The sequence below is a fragment of the Bufo bufo genome, chromosome 4 (genome assembly GCF_905171765.1).
Source record: "Bufo bufo chromosome 4, aBufBuf1.1, whole genome shotgun sequence".
NCBI lineage: Eukaryota > Metazoa > Chordata > Amphibia > Anura > Bufonidae > Bufo > Bufo bufo.
Genome location: NC_053392.1, coordinates 308,772,482 through 308,795,844, shown reverse-complemented (window position 1 = coordinate 308,795,844; position 23,363 = coordinate 308,772,482). Strand labels below are relative to the sequence as shown.

Here is a 23,363-nt window from a genome sequence, read left to right as displayed (position 1 = left end):
ACACATGCTGCACACTAGCTGTCCTCTTTGAGAACATTCTTTAGTGCTGCAGCTCTTAAAGGAACAGATATTTTATCACAATTGGAGATAAATGTTTAAGGTTTTTCAAATTACATAAAGAGTTTTTATATTTTGGTTCTCTTATTATTTCATGACTTTTCCCAGGAAGTGGGAGTTCCTGTTAAGCTAGGAGGTAAGCTGTAGTATGATAGAGTGAGGGTTTAAAATTACAAAAATTATGTAACGTATTACATGTTTTCTTGACAGGTCAATTCTTCTAATCAACCGACAAAAGCAATCTTTCATCGAGACACATGTGTCCAGGAAGCCAAAAAGACAAAGTGCTTACAAAATTGCTGTTGAATTTCACAAAGGTAGGTTTTTTTTTTTTGGCTTTCCAAATCTAAAAATCGTGGTTTTCTGCATTATCTGTGTAACAATCTATTCAGCTTCTCAAAATTAAAAACCCCACTTGACTCTTGCTGCTTTGACAGCGAAATGTATAGCCCTTAAAGGGAACTTGTCACCAGGATTTTGTGCATAGAGCTGGGGACATGGGCTGCTAGATGGCCGCTAGCACATCTGCAATACCTGGTCCCCACAGCTCTCTGCGCTTTTATTGCGTTAAAAAACAGTTTTCATCCATATGCAAATTACCTGATATGAGTCCTGTATCCAGAGATGAGTCAAGCGGAAAGGAGCCCAGCACCGCCCCGCGTCCTCCGAATCTCCTCCTTGCTGGCTGACGTCACAGAGCTGGAGCGCCGAAATCTCGCGATGCGCGAGCTAGCGCATGCGCAGTGTCAGCATCATGTTCATTCCCTGTACTGGCATCAGCGCAGGGAACGAACTACGCATGCGCTAGCTCGCGATGCGCGAGATTTCGGCGCTCCAGCTCTGTGACGTCAGCTAGCAAGGAGGAGATTCGGAGGACGCGGGGCGGTGCTGGGCTCCTTTCCGCTTGACTTATCTCCGGATACAGGACTCATATCAGGTAATTTGCATATGGATCAAAATTGTTTTTTAACGCAATAAAAGCGCAGAGAGCTGTGGGGACTGGGTATTGCAGATGTGCTAGTGGCCATCTAGCAGCCCATGTCCCCAGCTCTGTGCACTAAATCCAGGTGACAGGTTCCCTTTAAGGGCTCATGCACATGGCTGCAAACTGCGGATCCACAAAACACGGATACCGGCAGAGAGCCTGCAGCCAGTTTTTTTTTTTTCCCCCCACTACTTCACAACTGTCCTATCCTTGCTGCAAAACGGACAAGAATAGGACATGTTATAATTTTTTTTTTTTTTTTTTTTCATGGGGCCATGGAATGGACATACGGATGCAGACAGCACACAGTATGCTGTCCACATCTTTTTTTGGCCCCGTTAAAGTGAATGGGTCCATATCCGATCTGTAAAAAAAAATAAAAAAACACGGTCGTGTGTATGAACCCTAACTCTGAATTCATGACAGCTCATAAACACTCATTTGGAGAGTGCCCTCCACTGATGCTGCAGGAATTTCTTCTTTTTTTACACCACTCCTAGGCTATCCTGCTGTGATTTTGGCGCCATATATGTTAATGCAGAGCATCGGTATAGGGAGGAGGAGACATCAGCTTTTCTCAGTGGCAGTCTCCTTCTCCCTGGCTGGCCAATTGTGAAACTGATAATACATCTGAAGATGATCTGATTCACAAATGTTCTGCTATTAGCAGTACACTTACAGTGGGAAGTTTTTATTCCAGGGTTTCTCTGGAGTCCAACACCAGGACTGTATTATGTAATAGTTCAGTGGAGGGATGTCCACGTATTTCATAGGTCATATAGTACTGTATGTACAATTATGTTAATTATATAACGCAATTAAATGTGCATATGTTCTCTATATATGGAGTGTGGGCCCTCCTCTGCTGAGTTTAATGAACCCCAGTCTGACACTGCATGCTTCGATTTGTTCCTTGGGGAAAATACAACCTCATGAAAAGAGACTATTTATATTTTTATTGACCTTTTGTGATTAGATCCAGCTGTCCATCAGGACCTTCCTCATCCAGTGGTAGTCCATCTCGCTGCCTTTTTTGACCTATGGGACATGCTTGTGTATGAATACCTTGAGTCTAGCTTTTCTCCATTGACAGATGAAACGACTAATAAGGTAGGATATAATTTATATGTGCATTGTAGTGTTCATTTGTAAAGAGAACTTGAAGACTGGGTCGAGCCTCCCTAGCATCTCGGGTGACGCTAGGGAGGCTCGTCCCCTCATGCCATTGGCTGTGCCCCTCCGACACCGGATGTTTTCATCCGTGTACAGGGAGAAGAAGCAGTGGTGGTGCAGGGACCAGGAGCGGCGCGGGGTGCAGGGTAAGTATCTTCCCTTTGAGGGGCCCGGTACATGGGGGGCCGTTTGTGAAATTGGGTAACGCCTTTAATTTCTAGGACTTTTGACTAAGGCTACTTTCACACTAGCGTTTGGGTGTCCGTTTGTGAGCTCCGTTTGAAGGGGCTCACAAGCGGCCCCGAACGCATCCGTACTGCCCTAATGCATTCTGAGTGGACGCGGATCCGCTTAGAATGCATCAGTCTGGCAGTGTTCAGCCTCCGCTCCGCTCAGCAAGCGGACACCTGAACGCTGCTTGCAACGTTCGGGTGTCCGCCTGGCCGTGCGGAGGCAAGCGGATCCATCCAGACTTACAAGGTAAGTCAATGGGGACGGATCCGTTTGAAGATGACACAATATGGCTCAATCTTCAAACGGATCCGCCCCCCATTGACTTTCAATGTAAAGTCTGGACGGATCCGTTCAGGCTACTTTCACACTTAGAATTTTTTTTAAACTATAATGCAGACGGATCCGTTCTGAACGGATCCAAACGTCTGCATTATAGGAGCGGATCCGTCTGTGCAGACATCAGACGGACCCGCTCTGAACGGTAGTGTGAAAGTAGCCTTAGTGAGTGGAATGAAAGGAACCGTACAACGCTGAGTTCTATGAACAGATGCAATAATTAGTACAGACATGTCAGGAGCTGACGGGTCCTCTTTAAAGTGGTTCTCTGGGAACTAAGAAAATGAAAATACTTAAATATTAATTTATTCCCAAATATCTTTCATAAGTTATAATGACTTGTTTTGTCTGGGGAGCAATCATTAGGGGAAATAAAATAGTCACCATCCTGCTAGTACACACAAAACCTGTCCTAATCACACAGGAGGACAAGTTACTTCAGAACACTGAGCTAAAGAGCTGCCTCATTCTCTTCTCTGCTTGTCAGGTATTATGTCTCCTCATGAACTCTATTTCTACAGAGATTCAGCTGAAGATTTTATCAGCTATATTCAGGATCATAATCCCTGACAAGTAGAGCGTAGAGGAGGATGAGGCAGCACTTTAGCTCAGTGTTCTGAAGTAACTTGTCCTTGTGTGTTCTAATAGGATGGTGGCCATTTTATGTCTTCTAATGATTGCTTCCTGTGTAAAACGAGCCGTTATAGCTAAATAATTGGGAATATATTTATAATAAGGTAATATTTGAGCATTTAAATTTTCTTAATTCCTGAAGAACCCCTTTAAGAACATTGTTTAAAAACTGAGCCAGTTGGATGCTAGTCCTGTATTTTTTTTCTAACTGTTCTAATCGTTAACACTTTACAGTTTCTTTTATGTTTTTTTCCTAGTTTATGAAAATGTCCAGGTTATTTTAAAATTGCAGCTTTACAACATTTGTCATTGTACAATAGTATTCCGCTTTGATGACAGTCATTTAGTCTTTACTTGGCTGGATTTACATGAGTAGCATGGCAAAACTGCCTGATTTTGCCAGGGTGTTGTGATGTGTTTTTTTTTTTAACTGTGCTACCTAAAACTGCTTCACAAAACCATTTCAAACACATGTGGTTTGGCTGTGATGCACTCCGCGGCACCGTGTAAGGGCTCTTTCACACTTGCGTTCTTGTCTTCCGGCATAGAGTTCCGTCGTCGGGGCTCTATGCCGGAAGAATCCTGATCAGGATTATCCTAATGCATTCTGAATGGAGAGAAATCCGTTCAGGATGCATCAGGATGTCTTCAGTTCCGGAACGGAACGTTTTTTGGCCGGAGAAAATACCGCAGCATGCTGCGCTTTTTGCTCCGGCCAAAAATCCGGAACACTTGCCGCAAGGCCGGATCCGGAATTAATGCCCATTGAAAGGCATTGATCCGGATCCGGCCTTAAGCTAAACGTTGTTTCGGCGCATTGCCGGAGCCGACATTTAGCTTTTTCAGAGTGGTTACCATGGCTGCCGGGACGCTAAAGTCCTGGCAGCCATGGTAAAGTGTAGCGGGGAGCGGGGGAGCAGTATACTCACCGTCCGCGCGGCTCCCCGGGCGCTCCAGAGTGACGTCAGGGCGCCCCAAGCGCATGGATCACGTGATCACATGGATCACATCATCCAAGCGCATGGGGCGCTCTGACGTCACTCTGGAGCGCCCCGGGAGCCGCACGGACTGTAAGTATATCGCTCCCCGCTCCTACTATGGCAACCAGGACTTTAATAGCGTCCTGGGTGCCATAGTAACACTGAACGCATTTGGAAGACGGTTCCGTCTTCAAATGCTTTCAGTACACTTGCGTTTTTCCGGATCCGGCGTGTAATTCCGGCAAGTGGAGTACACGCCGGATCCGGACAACGCAAGTGTGAAAGAGGCCTAAACTGTGTTCAGTTCACTTTTTATAGTGAAATAAGTCCAGACCATAAGTTGATCATGTGGCTGAATTGTATCTGATCATTGCATTGTTAAAGAATCTGTCACCACCTGTAACCCCTATCAAACAGCTAGAAGTAATGCAGTGTGACACTGATTTTAAATCGTTTTCTATTAATCAAACTCGCTTGCATTCCCCCACAATTGGTAGAAAAGGTTCTGAGTTGTACACGTCAATCGTGAGTAAACCACAACTTCATCCCTTCGCTCTGCCCCATGTCTAGAATATTTATGATCAGCAGCTGCTGGGCTGGCTGGCATTGCGTAATATCAGAACAGATGGGCAGGCCTCACTACTGCCTATTTGCAGAATAGGGCTGCTGAGCTTATGCACATCATCAGGAGGAATCATCAGGACGCAAGGGGGGGAATGATTACAGTATCGCAGTGGGAGTTAGTTGGGGAGTTTTACGAAAGGAATTACATCTTCAGAAGCAGGGCTCTTCCAGCTATACAGCAGTGGTATTAGCAGGGGGTATCATAGTATGGTGTCAGATCCTCTTTAAAGGGTTTCTGTCAGCAGGAAAATGGGTATTAAGCTGGCTGACATTAGTGATGTCGTAATGTCAGCTGAACATAACTATATTAGTGCCACCTCACTGCGTGCTGCTGTTATTGAGAAAAAATAACTTTTATAATCTGCAAATGATCCTCTAGGAGCAGCGGGGGCGTTGCCCCTGCTCCTAGAGGCTCCGTTCTCCCACCTCTGGCTGCGCCTTGTTACACTTGATTGACCGGGCCAGGCAGCGTTGGTCTCCCCTTGCCGGCCCAGTCTCCTGTGGATATCTCGCACCTGCGCCGTCCCGTTCAGTAGTCGGCGCAGACACAAGATTTCCACAAGAGACACGGCCGGCCAGCGGAGACCAACGCTGCCTGGCCCTGTCAATCAAGTGTAGCAAGGCGCGGCCAGAGGTGGGAGAACGGAGCCTCTAGGAGCAGGGGCAACGCCCCCGCTGCTCCTAGAGGATCATTTGCAGATTATAAAAGTTATTTTTTCTCAATAACGGCAGCACGCAGTGAGGTGGGACTAATATAGTTATGTTCAGCTGACATTACGACATCACTAATGTCAGCCAGCTTAATAAAAGTTATTTTTTTCTCAAACGGCGGCACGCAGTGAGGTGGCCCTAATGTACTAATGTCAGCTGAACATAACTATACCGCTAATGTCAGCCAGGTTAATACCCATTTTCCTGCTGACAGAAACCCATTAAAGGCAACCTGTCAGGTTGAACATGGTTTTTGAGCCAGCCTGTTAAAGAGCAAGAGGAGCTGAGCAGGTTGATATATATCTTTGTTAAAAAAATATTCTGTACAAACTGTATTAAAGTGATTTCCGTTTTCATTCTGGGCTTTGAAGTCAACCAGACGGTCCTATCAGTGATTGACAGCTATCTGAATGTAGAGTCATAGAGGGAAGACAAGTTTTACTGGATCATTTCCCACAGAACTATACATCAATCTGCTACACTTCTCCAGCTCTATAACACACTGCCTGTATTTTTATGGTGACTGGTTCCCTTTTAAAGAGAACTTGTCAGCAGATTCCCTCTTCCATTCAGTCTTCTCCTCACCCAGCTTGACCTGAGCGTCGTATCGTCCTCTATATGCAAGTAGCTATGTGCAATTAATTGAAATGTGTTGTACTGCCTATTGACGTGGATTTGTGGTTCAGAATCTGCACCTCAAATCTGCATCAATTTTGGCATTGCCGTGTCTGTGCTTACCCTAAAGTTGGGGACAAAAAAAAAAAACACAGGCAAAGAACTTTCAATTTAGGGGATTGCTTAGTTTTCTTCTTTTCTCAAGTATAACTTACTTGCTGATTCCTGCTTTGTAGGTTTTCTCCTGCCTGAGGTGGCGTGATAGATTCAGGCTGGTGTCTGAAAATGTTGGCTTAAAGCATGGTGATCTAGCTGTGCTAACTCTTCACTGGAACTGGGTTGCGAAGCATTCCGTAAAACAGATTTCAGAAATCTTGCTCGGACATGAACTTCACAGGTTAGTGTTAGAACAATGGTTTTAAAGGACCTGTTTCATTTTCTTTCATTAAGAGAGTCTGTTCCTTCTTTATCATAGGTTTAGTAGCTTCTGCAAGTCTTCATTATAACTTTCAGCCTTTGTGTCAATTTTGTTAGTACATGTACCACCTGGAGAGGGTAACTACTAAAGTTTGCTATTGTCCATGCTGCTACTTTTCATGCACAAGTTAACTGCCATGTCAATTTAATTTTCTTTCTAGACTTTCCGAAGAAGTCCAGTCCTTATCTGTGACTATTCAGGAGTGTCTATCATCTTCTCAATCACCTGCTAGCATAAAGTTATTGCAGAAAGTTCTTGTTAGACCGCTACCATTCAAGGTATTTATATTCAGTCCATGACATTGTTACCATTTAGTGTTACATATATCCACGCAAAGTAAAGTATCAATACCCTCCAAAGTATTTACTGGTGATAATTTGCATGTATAAAATGTTGTGCATTATTAGGCATTTTTTAGCTTTCCATTTTTTGTATTGTAATATATTGTGACTGTAAAATGGATACAATCTCAACATTAGGGCAGAATATTATTCAGCCCTGATGAGGCCTTATTCACATGTCCATGTTCATTTTTTATCCATGGGGGAAAAAAGTCAGTTTTTCATTGACAATGTATGTGTTGCATCCATTTTTGTTTTGTGTGCATTTTTCTTGCTTGTGTCATTGGGGGACACAGGACCAGGAGTATAGCTTCTGCCACTAGGAGGCCAACACTATGCCAAAAGTGTTAGCTCCTACTGCCAGCTATACCCTCTCTTACTGGGAGAGAGCTAACCATTTTTAGCTTGGTGTCTGTAAAATTACAAAAAAAAGCCTCCTACAGAGTTTTATTTACTTAATTATTTGAGTGGGGTGAGTGTCACATTCTGGGGTATGTATTCTTCCCCTCCACCTCGTTTCCTATCTTTCTCTTGGGTTCCTGGCAGATGTTTTTTGCCGACTCCCTCTTTTCTTTCCCCCTTTAAGCCCCAGCCCTATGGACCTCCTTACTTAACACATGATCACTTGCTGCAGTGCGATCACTTGTTTTTAGGTAGTCTCTGGAGCTCCTCCAGCCTTACCTTAGCAACCTTGGGCCTTTGGGGGACATTCTGATTCCAGACTCCCACTCTGTGATTGGCAGTTCAGCTCTCCATCTGGTGTTTGCTTTGACATGGCTCACAAAGGCAATCACCGGGTGGGCCCCCCTTCTCCAGGATATCTATGTGGGAGCCCACCCTGAGCACCTGGAGTCTCTGGCCCTACAGATCTCCCACTCCGGCAAGTACCTTTGCGAGGCACCCCTGAATGCAGGTACCTTTATAGCCTGCTCTGCAGCCATTACAGTCTTCACTCGTCAAACACTGTCTCAGTTTGGGCTGCTGATCCTGCTTCCAAACTCTCACTTGAAGGCCTCTGCATCTGTGGCACTGTCTGTGTATTTCTAGATTAAACGGGATTAACTCTGAGGCCACTGGTGGAAAAAATACTCTACTACCCTAGGTCAGGACTAGGCCCCAAGGGGTCATGTTGAAGCTTTATTCATACAGGGGGTCAGCATTCTTGTCCCACAGGTGGAAGTTTTTATCCCAAGCTGTTAGTGGTACCCTAAAAGAACAGGTCAGTCCACCCAGTTCTGCAGTCGAACCACTCAACCACTTTGTGCGCGTACAACTCAATGATTGCCTCCATGGAACACGACGAACTCCTTTCTTCCAGTTCCTTTGCCTCGTTCCAACAAACCTCTCGAGCGTGCAATTGTGACTCAGAGGGAACAAAATCCTTACTGGACTGCTCCATTGTCCTTCCTCCCAGTGTGTGCCCACCTCTCACATGGTGGCTCACATCTCCAACCATGCAGATGGGGAAATCCTTCCCATGTTTTGGATGTCCTCACCATTGATGCCATTCCTCACCACCGGGTGGGGTGGTGTCTTTTCCTTTTGGACAGCCATCTATTTATCCCCAGGACTGTGACTGTGACGAGGGGACATCCTCTGCGTCTGGAGGAAAGAAGGTTTGTACACAAACATAGAAAAGGATCCTTTACGGTAAGAGCAGTGAGACTATGGAACTCTCTGCCTGAGGAGGTGGTGATGGTGAGTACAATAAAGGAGGGGCCTGGATGTATTTCTGGAGTGTAATAATATTACAGGCTATAGCTACTAGAGAGGGGTCGTTGATCCAGGGAGTTAGTCTGATTGCCTGATTGGAGTCGGGATGGAATTTTTTATTCCCCTAAAGTGGGGAAAATTGGCTTCTACATCAGGGTTTTTTTTTTTTTTTTTTTGCCTTCCTCTGGATCAACTTGCAGGGTAACAGGCCAAACTGGATGGACAAATGTCCTTTTTCAGCCTTATGTACTATGTATGTATTATGTTACAGTCCAAGCATCCTGGTGGCTGAAGGAGTCAAATCTCCCAATCAACATCTTGGAACTTTGCACCATCTACTTATCCCTTATTCAAAATTCTTGTCATTTTTCTGACCGTGTGGTAAGGACCATTATTAAGGCCAGTAAACCTGCTTCAGCTAAAATCTACCATTGGACCTGGAAGTCTTTTTTATTTTATTTATTTTAAATTTTTTTGTCTCCCTCGTTGGTGTCAGGGCTGTCGCCAATCATCACTGTGTCCTCAATGATCTCTCGTCTCTTTCTTGGGTCCTCTCCTTTTTGCAATATGGACTAGACCTGGGCCCCAGACTCAGTTCCATCAAAGGCCAGGTGTCTACCTTCTCTCCTTTTTATTTTTTTCTTCCACTGCCCTCAAAGACGCAAATTAGGACTTTTCTGCCAGGTGTAGCTCACTTTATTCCCACCTATCGTCCCCTCTCTTCATTGTGGGGTTTGTGCTTAGTTCTTAACTCCCTTCAGTAGTCTCCTTTTAGATTTTGCTTTTCTCCTCTCTTGGAAGGTAGCCATTTTGGTTACCATCACTATGATAAGGAGAGTCTCAGAATTGGGGGCCCTTTCCTGCAATGCCCCCTTCCTGCTGCTTCACCAAGATAACATGGTTCTCCACCCTGTGCCATCTTTCTCCCAAAGGTAGCTTCCTTCTTTCATCTTAACAAGGACATTGTGCTTCCTTCCTTTTGCCCTTCACTAGCCTATCCCAGAGAACACTCTATCATCTGGATGTTCTCCAGGTATTACGGTTTACTAGTCCGTAATGACCCCCAGAAAGGTTCAACAGCCTCCAGAGCCACAATCAAGCAGTGGATTTGGTTGACTATTGTTGAGGCCTATTTCACCAAAGACAAGGCACACCCTCTCAGAGTCGCAGCACATTCGACAAGAGCAGTTGGTGCTTCTTGGTCACTGTGGCACTGTGCTCTCCAAGTGTGTAAGCGTCTACATGGTCGTCTCTTCACAAGTTTACAAAATTTTACCAGGGGCATATCTTTGCATCCACATATGCTTCACTGGGCCGAAAGATGCTGCGGACCACTGTGCTCTAGACACCCATTGGTGTGACTTGCCTCCTTAGGCGTCTCCTGTTTTTTCCCTCCTCTGTTGACTGCTTTTGAATGTCCCATGTGTTCCCCAGTGACGCAAACATGAAAAGGAGATTTTTTTTTTTGTATACTCAACTGTTAAAATCTTTGTCACAGAGATTATTGGGAAACACAGCACCCACTCAGGTGTGAATTGTTGTTTTTCCCATCGTTTTTTTGTTTTTTGTTTTTTTTTCATTCACTGTATGGGTTGTGAGTTCCTAGGTTCCAACCTGTCTCAGATTATTTATTTTTTTCCCCTACTTTTACTGCTTCTCTTTATTGCTCATACTGCTAGTGTAATAAAAAAATTGCAGGATTGCCTCCTACAGACGATAAGCGCAAAATGGTTAGCTCTCTCCGGGTAGAAGGGGATATAGCTGGCAGGGGTTAACAATTTTTAGCTTAATGTCCGCCTCCTAGTGGCAACAGTTTTACTAATTGTCATGCTTGCCCCAATGAACTTTTCGAGAGAGATTTTATTGGCGAGTACAAAAACTGCCTCCTTTTTTTGTCTCAATGTGTCATCTGGGACGTGACCAATTTGTAGCAACAATTGACCGAACACTGTGTGCTGTCCATGGTTTTCACAAACCCATACACTTGAATGGGCATGTTTTCTCCAAGAAACTGACCACCAAGTAGTGCTTGCTTCCACCTTCATTGGTCTGCAGAAAAAACAAACAAACATGCTTCTGAATGTACCTTTTGAATTCAATGGATCCATGTGCTATCCATGGAGAACTTACTTCACTGATGTGTGAATAAGGCCAAAAGGTGATGTGGGTGGAAGATCCAGAAAAATAGATTGTGTGTAGAAGTACTGCAATTATTTACACTCATACCTTTGAGCATGGAGAACAGTTTTCTATTGAATCTTGGGATAATCTGAACTGTTAACCTTCCAGATATCTCAACAATTTTCATCTTTTAGAATGTGCAAGATCTATATACAGTACAGACCAAAGGTTTGGACACACCTTCTCATTCAAAGAGTTTTCTTTATTTTCATGACTATGAAAATTGTAGATTCACACTGAAGGCATCAAAACTATGAATTAACTAACACATGTGGAATTATATACATAACAAACAAGTGTGAAACAACTGAAAATATGTCATATTCTAGGTTCTTCAAAGTAGCCACCTTTTTGCTTTGATTACTGCTTTGCACACTCTTGGCATTCTCTTGATGAGCTTCAAGAGGTAGTCCCCTGAAATGGTTTTCACTTCACAGGTGTGCCCTGTCAGCTTTAATAAGTGGGATTTCTTGCCTTATAAATCGGGTTGGGACCATCAGTTGCGTTGAGAAGTCAGGTGGATACACAGCTGATAGTCCTACTGAATAGACTGTTAGAATTTGTATTATGGCAAGAAAAAAGCAGCTAAGTAAAGAAAAACGAGTGGCCATCATTACTTTAAGAAATGAAGGTCAGTCAGTCAGCCGAAAAATTGGGAAAATTTTGAAAGTAAGGGCTATTTGACCATGAAGGAGAGTGATGGGGTGCTGCGCCAGATGACCTGGCCTCCACAGTCACCGGACCTGAACCCAATCGAGATGGTTTGGGGTGAGCTGGACCGCAGAGTGAAGGCAAAAGGGTCAACAAGTGCTAAGCATCTCTGGGAACTCCTTCAAGACTGTTGGAAGACCATTTCAGGGGTCTACCTCTTGAAGCTCATCAAGAGAATGCCAAGAGTGTGCAAAACAGTAATCAAAGCAAAAGGTGGCTACTTTGAAGAACCTAGAATATGACATATTTTCAGTTGTTTCACACTTGTTTGTTATGTATATAATTCCACATGTGTTAATTCATAGTTTTGATGCCTTCATAGTCACGAAAATAAAGAAAACTCTTTGCATGAGAAGGTGTGTCCTTACTTTTGGTCTGTACTGTATCTGTACCCGGCATTAGCATCATTATAGATTGAGTTATTGGATTGTTCCTGTTATTTCCCTGTGGTGTGTTAGTGAATTCTCTCTTTCATGCTTCAACATTTTATTTTGCATTATACAGGAAGACGCTATAGTACAATGTGTGCAGAAGTTAAAAGAGCTAAGTGCTCCGCTTAATGTCACAGAGCTGAGGCCGGTTAAGCAAGAAAGCACATGGGACCTGGAGATCTGCAAGTTAAAAGCTGCTTGCTCATCTTGGGAAACCAAGTTCAGTTTGCTGAAAGCTTGGGCCTCTGTCCTTCAAGCAAACAATCAGGAAGACATTAATGCTGGTAAACTGCATTCATTAATAACCGCATTTAGTATCTGTATGGTATATTTAGGTATATAACAGGTTATCAGCATCTTTGTATTTACAGAGATTTTACGATGTAGGTTTAGGCTACTTTCACACGTGCAGCAGAGTGATCCGGCAAGCGGTTCCGGCGGATCCTGATCAGTCTGAAAAATGGATTGAAATGCAGGATCCGTCTTTCAGGTGTCACCTGGAAAAAACGGATCCGGCATTTATTTATTTTTTTACCTTATTTTTCAGTCTGCGCATGCGCAAACCGGAAGGACGGATCCAGCATTACGGTATTTTGAATGCCGGTTCCGGCACTAATACATTCCTATGGAAAAAAATGCCAGATACAGCATTCAGGCAAGTCTTCCATTTTTTTTTGGCAGGAGATAAAACCGTAGCATGCTGTGGTAATATCTCCTTCCTGATCAGTCAAAAAGACTGAACTGAAGACCTCCTGATGCATCCTGAACGGATTGCTCTCCATTCAGAATGCATGGGGATAAAACTGATCAGTTCTTTTCCGGTATAGAGCCCCTAGGACGGAACTCAGTGCCGGAAAAGAAAAACGCAAGTGTGAAAGTACCCTTATGCTGTATTATTGGAGATATATAGAAAAACATTTAGCTTGTTGAAGGGGGAAAATTCCCTTTTTATTCATTGTCTGTTCTTGATAAGTATTCAGAAGGTAGAAAACCTTCATTTGAGTATCCAAAGCTAAGGCCCAGTTTACATGGGAAATGATTGGGAACAAACCGTTTTGCCTGTTTGTCAGGTGATCATGCTACCTTTTACATAAAACAATTATCAGAACAAGCTTTTGTACAAATTGTCTGTATCCTCAGGCTGTAAAAATACCCTAAAATGCTAGCCTAACATTTTCTGCCGATTCCAGATATTTCAGTTCTTTGACAGCAACCATTGCCATTGGAATATCTGATTTAGATGCTGACGTCAAGGGGTTTATTTTATTTCATCTATTTTTACTTCATGATTTTCTGTATTAGGTCTTGTTTTAAAACAAGCTGTTGATTCTTTCTCGTTTTTTAAATGGCCGCTCCCTACTTTACAAGTAACCATACCTTATTGTGTTCTTAATTTAAGACCACCTAATTAAGTCTGTGGAATTACTGAGGTTACAGTTGCAGAAACATGGGGTTCTTCTTGGTCCTGGAGACCGGAGTCAGGAAGAGAGTATGTGTACACCACTAAACCAAGAATGTTTGCCAAAGCTTTCAAGTCGTGTTCAAATGTGGCCTGGAATGGAGTACCTCATGCTCTTGTGGCAGTACAAAATGATTACTGACCTGTTGTCCCATTCTTATTATGTTCGGTGAGTAAGTGGCAAATGTGTATTAGGAAACAGTACATGTAATTTTGTCAAGTGATTGACCACTTGTCAATCTCCTCCACAGGAAGAACATACAGTCAGACCTAAACCAGTTGGTTGCATTTTGCCTGGAACATACACCAGTTTCTGTAGAGCATCTTCGAGCCTTCTGCTTTCTTAGCCAACAGCCTGAGGTATTACTATGTTTATGAACAGAGGCATTGTTAGACATCATGTGTGCATGGAACCTGTACAGCTGCACGCAAAGTAATCTAGTTACTCCATGTGCCACCGGTAGGGATAGTCTGCCCTAGAAGCAGTTGTTTGCTGAACTCATTATACACCTTTCAGTAACCTTTAAAATCACCGGATTGTGCTGTGATTTTATGGCAAAACCTGTGTTAAATCTGGGTCAAATCTGCTTGTTACGTGATGACTTTGTTGCAGACTATCTTTTGTGTATCTATTTAAAAGTCTAGACTCACTCCCTTATCTAGTAATCCTAGACTGACTCCCTTATATTACACTGTACCTACTTGTAGTTTTTCTGCAGAGTTTGCACCATGATTCAATTATGTTTGAATGTGGCCTAATAGGGGTTGTCTGGTTTCAGCAGAATAACTTGTTTCATTTAGTGGATCCTTTAGTAGTTATTTAGTGGGTCATTAATCTACCAATGTACTTTTAGGGCTAGTTCACACAGAGCTTTTTTCCCATAGACGTTAGTGCAGATTCCACACCAGAAAACCATTCACAGGTCCGTAGTGCATTGCAGATCCGCAAATTACGGATCCGCAATACACCTGGCCGGCAGACAAGAAGAGGACTTGTTCTATTTTCTTCCCGAGCCGCGGACGGGAAGACCAGCGGCGCGCTCCAGAAATGCGGATAGCAGAAATCCACATGTGAACTAGCCTTTAGATACAATTTCACACTTGTTGATTTAGTAGTGATGTAGTAGGCACTTTATCTTTAGCTGATATACGTTTAGAGTCAATGTAACTTTTCTTTATTGTAAGGTAAACAATTACCTGGATTTAATATGCACTTAAATGAGGAATTTTCATTACAGGTTAATTCTGGTGATGTTGCGTTATTGTGGTCAGAGTTGATCAGCAGCGTATTGTCATCGTTCTGGAATAGCACTGTAACCACTGATCCAGACTATTGGGCATCCTGGAAACTGCACGTCTGCCCAGATGATGCAACCATTCCCCAAACTCTCATGGAGCTTTCTATGAAGGTTTGTAAGCACTGCACAACAACTCTACGTGACAAATTCTGTAATATTGTGGTGATAAGTGTTTCTCACTGTAAATTACTTATTTTCAAATTTAACTAAAGTATTAACTGGTATCTTGACGTTTGTTAAATTTGATAGTATATTTTTTGGTTGTGTGAAAAAGACAGTTTATCCATTCCTGCAAGTTTATATTAAGCTTTACCACTTAAAGGGGTTGTCCGGGATTGGGAAGATTGGTGTGTGTGTGGACAACAGTGTCCTAAATTTTACACTCGTGCTTCTCCGACCTTAACAGACAATTCCTTTGCAACTTTTGCCATTGAGAAAATCCCAGCCAGAAGCGCCGTTCATCTTACAGTCAGTGACATACCGGGTGCCTTTCTGCCGATCGAAGCCTCTTCTTCCGCCCAGCAGTGAGCCCGGTGATGTCACCGGCTCTGATGGGCGGACTTTAGCGCTGCCTTAGCCAGTAAAACGGCTAGGGCAGCACTAAAGCATGCCCATCAGAGCAGGTGATGACACCGAACACACTGCTGAGCGGAAGCCTCCACCCCGCAGGGCAAGGGAGCGCATCGGAGCATGAGATGCTGCCATGCTAGCATCAGGGGGGCTGCCTGGGTTCAAATATGGGTTTTCCGGGTTTAGCTCTGAACCCTGACAACCCCTTTAAGTACAATGCACATACTAACCAGTGCTTCCAGTTGAATCATGCCATTATATATTTTGATTAATAAGGTCATTCTTTTACAGGGTCCTGGTATTTTAAACAGAGCTGTGCTTTCAAAATGCTTCTGTGAAGTTCTGACAGGCAGCAGCAAGGCACCATTGTGGGAAATGAAAGGTCTTCCAGATCTTCTGTCTTCACGTGTGAGTCTTGGAGAAGGAGTAGAGAGACTTCAGCAGCTGCATGAAATCAGTTCCACACTTTGGACGAATATGGCATTCTCTTCCTTGGCAGGCTTTAGGTATGGAACCGTAGCATAATTTTATGCTGTTCTTGATGAGCCCTGTTGCTCTGGAGGATGCATTTAATTTGAGGAGGTGAACAACTTGTCATAGTTGAAATACATCCTCCAGCAGTTCATCCGCATGACTGAAATCTACACCAGCTCATAGCTGGCATAGATTTCAGTCATCATTTACGCCACCTTCTGGCATGAATTATTATAAATGTGCCCTGAGCCAATGGCCTTCCCTATGCCCTATCCTCACCATACCCGTTTTTTGGAAACTGATGAGGGTGGCAAAAGCACTGCAATTGCAAATAAATTTAATCGCAGGGGCATTTTAAAAAAAGTTGCCAAAAACGGGTTTTGTGACCTTTAAGTGTAGAGAGATGATACATCTCCAACTTTGAGGTAAATGGGTAAAGTAAGTTAGTTATGACTTTTAAGGGTGCATTCTCACGAACATGGAACGGCCGTGCATTTGCTTTTTTTAGGAGATAAACATATACACTTGCAAAACTCCCCACTTCTGAGTGCTGACTGAGGAAGTCTGCTGAAATGTTTTACGTTCTATTCATCTAAGTGGCTAACAGTCAATCTTTCAGCCCATTGCAAGATTTGTAGAGAAGTTTTTCAGATAAGGTGTCTGGTTTCTTCCTGGTGTCTTAAGAAGGCTACTGTACCCATGTTATCTGACATTACTTTCACACCATCTATTCAGAACATCTTGAGACTTTTTGATTGATAACTACACTACACTCAGCTCGTGATAATTGACTTGAGCTCGCCAGCCTGTTAGACCGGCCTCCCTCATCACTGTAATTGACAGACAGATTCCAAAGGATTTTTTTCCATTGGAGGAGCCACCAATCTGGAGCAGAGGATCTGATGAGGTAGAAGAACCTTCTGTCACAACTGGATAGAATATTGTTTTGGGTTTTGTTTTGAGTATGAAATTGACTCCATTAATACAGGATGTGGATAGAGCATCCTTGCTTCGTAAAAGTGATATCCTGTTGATATCATCTTTGTGGGGAGAAAAAAAAATGGTCGTAAGACAGTGCATTTACTATTGAAAAAGTGGCAGTTTTTGGTGCACGTGTTTTTCGTCACATTTACCAACTGTTTACACAATTTTTGAAGCTTCTAAATCCCCACCAATAAGGGGTTGTGGCCTAAATCTTGCTGCATTTTTGTAGCAAAACTACACTAACTTATAGGTAAACTAAGACTAGACCAGGCATGCTCAACCTGCGGCCCTCCAGCTGTTGTAAAACTACAACATGCCTGGACGAGACAGTTGTTTTTTTGGTGCACGGACGGAATTCTAGAGTAAATATGGCACAGAATTTACGGTAGTACAAATTTATAAAGGTCCATGCTCCAAAATAGTAAATTTCTCTAATATTAAGACTGAGATTTGTTTTCTTAGACAGTACAGCATAACTCTTAGAAATTCCTAGAAACACTTTCTTGTGACTTGGGATCATATCTGTCTTGATTGATAATCAAATCTAACTCCTGCATTTGAGATATCAGTACTGAGAGATCCTCTACTATTTTCTATTTTGAGTCTGCAATCAATAGGAAATTGTCTAAATAGGGGACAATGCTCATGTCTTGCTTCCTTAGAAAGACCACCTCCAAGCTGGAATAGGTTTGTGATAGAATTCTATAAACTATTGAAGACTCCATGTGGCTTCATTGGATTCATGCCACTATGCCATCTGGCCCCTCTATGTTGTGAGGTACAAGTAGGAAGAAGCCAACTCTTTCCTTTGTAGAATGGAGGAAATTCCACTGCCTTTTCCAGAAACCGCTCCATCCCACAGCCGTCATAACGCAAATGCAAGCTGTGCTCATGCATGTAACATAGTACATAAGGCCGAAAAAAGACATTTGTCCATCCAGTTCGGCCTGTTATCCTGCAAGTTGATCCAGAGGAAAGGAAAAAAAAAACAACTGTGAGGTAGAAGCCAATTTTCCCCACTTTAGGGGAATAAAAAATTCCTTCCCGACTCCCATCAGGCAATCAGAATAACTCCCTGGATCAACGACCCCCCTCTAGTAGCCATAGCCTGTAATATTATTACACTCCAGAAATACATCCAAGCCCCTCTTGAATTCCTTTATTGTACTCACCATCACCTCAGGAACATGTCTCCAAGCTCCATGATGCTATTACACACGCACTAGATATGTCTTCCTTGTATAATGGCTCTAGTAAAACTAGTCAGATATGTTAATTTTTTTAACAGGCACACCCCTCTTAATATATTAGGTGCATCTCTGGCCCTGTGTGTGCCAGAAAGTCAAATCTACACCACCCTTTAATTCACTCCAGATTCTAAGCCCTGCTCACACCTCTTTTGGGAAAGTGACAAGCGTGGCATAAAATCCTAAAAAAAAAAAATCACACTTTTTTTTTTTTTCTTTTGTTCTGCAAATGATACATATCTGAAGTCACTTTAATGGCCACAGGGTTGATAATTTCCCCCAGTGTATCCTTGCAGCCCAAGATAGAGGTGTCATTTAGAGTGTTGTCTTACTCGCCCTCCAGCAGTTGGTAATTCCCATTTAAAGGCTATGGACACCTTCAGGCATTTTCTTTTAGTTTTTTTTTTTTTATATTCACATTTTGGGCAAAAATAATCTTTTTTAACCCCTTAAGGACACAGCCTTTTTACACCTTAGGACCAGGCCATTTTTTGAAAATCTGACCAGAGTCCCTTTAAGTGCTGATAACTTTAAAACGGTTTGACTTATCCAGGCCGTTCTGAGATTGTTTTTTCGTCACATATTGTACTTCATGACACTGGTAAAATGGAGTCAAAAAAAAAATTTTTTTTGCACCAAAAAATACCTAATTTAACAAAAATTTGAAAAAAATTAGCAAATTTCAAAGTTTCAGTTTCTCTACTTCTGTAATACATAGTAATACCCCCAAAAATTGTGATGACTTTACATTCCCCATATGTCTACTTCATGTTTGAATTGTTTTGGGAATGATATTTTATTTTTTGGGGATGTTATAAGGCTTAGAAGTTTAGAAGCAAATCTTGAAATTTTTCCGAAATTTACAAAAACTCAATTTCTAGGGACCAGTTCAGGTCTCAAGTCACTTTGCGAGGCTTACATTATAGAAACCACCCAAAAATGACCCCATCTAAGAAACTACACCCCTCAAGGTATTCAAAACTGATTTTGCATACGTTGTTAACCCTTTAGGTGTTGCACAAGAGTTATTGGCAAATAGGGAGGAAATTTGAGAATTTCATTTTTTTGTCTAATTTTTCATTTTAACCCATTTTTTCCACTAACAAACCAAGGGTTAACAGCCAAACAAGACTGTATCTTTATTGCCCTGACTCTGCTGTTTACAGAAACACCCCATATGTGGCCGTAAACTACTGTACGGCCACACAGCGGGGCGTAGAGTGAAAGGTGCGCCGTTTGGTTTTTGGAAGGCTGATTTTTATGGACTGGTTTATTTACACCATGTCCCATTTGAAGCCCCCTGATGCACCCCTAGAGGAGAAACTCCCTAAAAGTGACCCCATCTAAGAAACTACACCCCTCAAGGTATTCAAAACTGATTTTACATACGTCGTTAACCCTTTAGGTGTTGCACAAGAGTTATTGGCAAATGGCGATGAAATTTGAGAATTTAATTTTTTTGCCTAATTTTCCATTTTAACCCATTTTTTCCACTAACAAAGCAAGGGTTAACAGCCAAACAAGACTGTATCTTTATTGCCCTGACTCTGCTGTTTACAGAAACACCCCATATGTGGCCGTAAACTACTGTACGGGCACACAGCGGGGCGTAGAGTGAAAGGTGCGCCGTTTGGTTTTTGGAGGGCTGATTTTGCTGGACTGTTTTTTTGGCACCATGTCCCATTTGAAGCCCCCCTGATGCACCCCTAGATTATAAACTCCATAAAAGTGACCCCATCTAAGAAACTACACCCCTCAAGGTATTCAAAACTGATTTTACAAACTTTGTTAACCCTTTAGGTGTTGCACAAGATTTAATGGAAAATAGAGATACAATTTCAAAATTTCACTTTTTTGGCAGATTTTCCATTTTAATATTTTTTTTCCAGTTACAAAGCAAGGGTTAACAGCCAAACAAAACTCATTTATTATGGCCCTAATTCTGTAGTTTACAGAAACACCCCATATGTGGTCGTAAACAGCTGTACGGGCACATGGCAGGGCGCAGAAGGAAAGGAACACCATATGGTTTTTGGAAGGCATATTTTGCTGGACTGGTTTTTTTGACACCATGTCCCATTTGAAGCCCCCCTGATGCACCCCTAGAGTAGAAACTCCAAAAAAGTGACCCCATTTTAGAAACTACGGGATAGGGTGGCAGTTTTGTTGGTACTAGTTTAGGGTACATATGATTTTTGGTTGCTCTATATTACACTTTTTGTGCGGCAAGGTAACAAGAAATAGCTTTTTTGGCACCGTTTTTTTTTTGTTATTTACAACATTCATCTGACAGGTTAGATCATGTGGTAATTTTATAGAGCAGGTTGTCACGGACGCGGAGATACCTAATATGTATACAATTTTTTTTATTTATGTAAGTTTTACACAATGATTTCATTTTTAAAACCAAAAAAATGTTTTAGTGTCTCCATAGTCTAAGAGCCATAGTTTTTTCAGTTTTTGGGCGATTATCTTAAGTAGGGTCTCATTTTTTGCGGGATGAGATGACGGTTTGATTGGCATCTATTTTGGGGTGCATATGACTTTTTGATTGCTTGCTATTACACTTTTTGTGACGTAAGATGACAAAAAATGGCTTTTTTTACACCGTTTTTATTTTTATTTTTTTACGGTGGTCATCTGAGGGGTTAGATCATGTGATATTTTTATAGAGCCGGGCGATACGGACGCGGCGATACCTAATATGTATACTTTTTTTTTATTTATGTAAGTTTTACACAATGATTTCATTTTTGAAACAAAAAAAATCATGTTTTAGTGTTTCCATAGTCTAAGAGCCATAGTTTTTTCAGTTTTTGGGCGATTATCTTGGGTAGGGTATGATTTTTGCGGGATGAGATGACGGTTTGATTGTTACAATTTTGGCGTACATGCGACTTTTTTGATCACTTTTATTACCTTTTTTGGGAAGTAAGGTGGGCAAAATTTCAATTTCATCATAGTTTTTTATTTTTTATTTTTATGGTGTTCACCGTTCGGGTAAAGTAACATGACCGTTTTATAGATCAGGTCGTTACGGACGCGGCGATACCAAACATGTGTAGGGAATTTTATTTTTTTCATTTTTTATCAGTGATAAATGTGTTTTTTGATTTTTACTTTTTTTTCACTTTTATTCACTTTTTTTTGACCCAGACCCACTTGGTTCTTGAAGATCCAGTGGGTCTGATGTCTGAATAATACAGTACAGTACAATATATATTGTTCTGTACTGTATTTTACTTACACTGAACAGATCTATGCCATTCAGCACAGATCTGTTCAGCACCATGGACAGCAGGACGCCTGAGAGGCGTCCTGTTGCCATGGGAACCTTCCCCGTCTGCTCAGTACTGCTCAGAACTTCGCAGACGGGGAAGGGTAAGGAGGGGATCTCTCGGTGGGCTCTCTGGGGGCTCTCTCCCTCCCCATCGGGGGGCTGCAAAGGCACAGCAGCCCCCCGATGGGAGAGGGAGGGAGCTCCCTGCGCTGTTAACCTTTTCCATACAGCGGTCCGTACGGACCGCTGTATGGAAAGGGTTAAACGGCTGACATCGCATCGCAGATGTCAGCCGTTTATACCAGGGTGCCAGCAATGTGCTGGCACCCTGGTATCCCCACTAGACACCAACGATTATACAAGGGGAGGCGGGCGGGGGATCGCGATCCCGCCTGCCGCACCGCCCGCCTCCCGCACGCCCACACCGCCCGCAACCCTCCCCCTGCACCTCCCGCCACCATAAAAATCATTCAGGGGTGCAGGGGGGGGTAAATAAAACTTTTTTTTTGGCATATAAAGTTTCTGATCCCTGCGGTCAGGGACTGCGGGGACCAGAAACTTCAGAAATCGCAGCAAACCGCAGGTCTGAATTGACCTGCGGTTTGCCGCGATCGCCGACATGGGGGGGTCACGGGACCCCCCCGCGCATTTAGCCTAGGTGCCTGCTCAATGATTTGAGCAGGCACCGGGTTCCGATCACTGCCAGCCGCACGGCAGTGATCGAAAATACACAGGGCGTACATGTACGCCCTGTGTCCTTAAGTACCAGGGCACAAGGGCGTACCTGTACGCCCTATGTCCTTAAGAGGTTAAATTGGTCTTTATTAAAAAAATATATATAATAATAAAATGAAAAAAAAAAAAAAACTTTTTGTGATGAAAGCGTTTAAGAATCAGTGTATTTGCAGACTGTCACTCCTGAGTTCCGTCAGCTGACAGCCCATGTGTAGTCTTATCTCTGATCTCCTGACCTCAAACACTTATAGCTCATCAAACTGATAAGAATATAGCTAAAAGGGTTTGTCCGGGTTCAGAGCTGAACCTGGACATACCCATATTTTCACCCAGGCAGCCCACCTGATCTTAGCATCGGAGCATCTCATGCTCCAATGCGCTCCTTTGCCCTGTGCTAGATCGTGCAGGGAACAGGCTCTTTTGTTTACAATAACACCCTGCCGGGCGGAGGCTTCCACCCGGCTGTGTGTTCGGTGACGTCACCGGCTTTGATGGATGTGCTTTAGCTCTGTCCTAGTCGTTTTACTGGCTAGGGCAGAGCTAAAGCCCGCCCATCAGTGCCGGTGACGTCACCGGGCTTCCTGGCAGCCCCACGGAGAGCCCTGTTTGTCACCGGAACTCCGGAAAATGCCTTTTGACCTGCGCGATTTATCGCAGGGCAAAGGAGAGCATCGGAGCATGAACTGCTCCGATGCTCAAGTCAGGGTGGCCTGGGTGAAAATTGAGGTATGTCTGCTCTGAAAATTGAGGTTGTCCGGGTTCAGCTCTGAACCCGGACAACCCCTTTAAATTAAACGAGTGTTAGAGGTTAGAAGATCGGTGATAAGAGCTCTGCATGAGCCGTCAGTTGTTGGAGCTCAGGAGGGACAGTCTGCAAACAGACAAATTTTTACTGCTAAAAAAAATTGATAAAGATCAATTGAAAAAATAATTTTTATCCCAGATAAGTAAAATGCAATTATAATTGCCCCAAAGCTGTCATAGGCTTTTAAAGAGCATCTGTCAACAGATTTGTACCTATAAAACTGGCTGACTTGCTGCATGTGCTCTTGGCAGCTGAAGGCATTACTGGTCTTACAACTCTCAGTAAGTATTCATATACACTTAAGTTTT

General features: G+C 42.9%; 1 protein-coding gene across 2 annotated transcripts in view; it reads left to right on the top strand.

Annotated features, from left to right (window-relative positions):
• Window positions 1–23,363, top strand: part of MDN1 (midasin AAA ATPase 1) — a 315,164-nt gene that overhangs the window by 176,045 nt on the left and 115,756 nt on the right. For both annotated transcript variants that reach the window (XM_040428764.1, XM_040428763.1), the window contains exons 52-60: window positions 268–374; window positions 2,019–2,152; window positions 6,585–6,745; window positions 6,987–7,104; window positions 12,277–12,487; window positions 13,603–13,831; window positions 13,914–14,022; window positions 14,901–15,071; window positions 15,822–16,036. In XM_040428764.1, coding sequence (XP_040284698.1) covers window positions 268–374; window positions 2,019–2,152; window positions 6,585–6,745; window positions 6,987–7,104; window positions 12,277–12,487; window positions 13,603–13,831; window positions 13,914–14,022; window positions 14,901–15,071; window positions 15,822–16,036 — 1,455 coding nt within the window. The remainder of the gene's footprint in view (window positions 1–267; window positions 375–2,018; window positions 2,153–6,584; window positions 6,746–6,986; window positions 7,105–12,276; window positions 12,488–13,602; window positions 13,832–13,913; window positions 14,023–14,900; window positions 15,072–15,821; window positions 16,037–23,363) is intronic.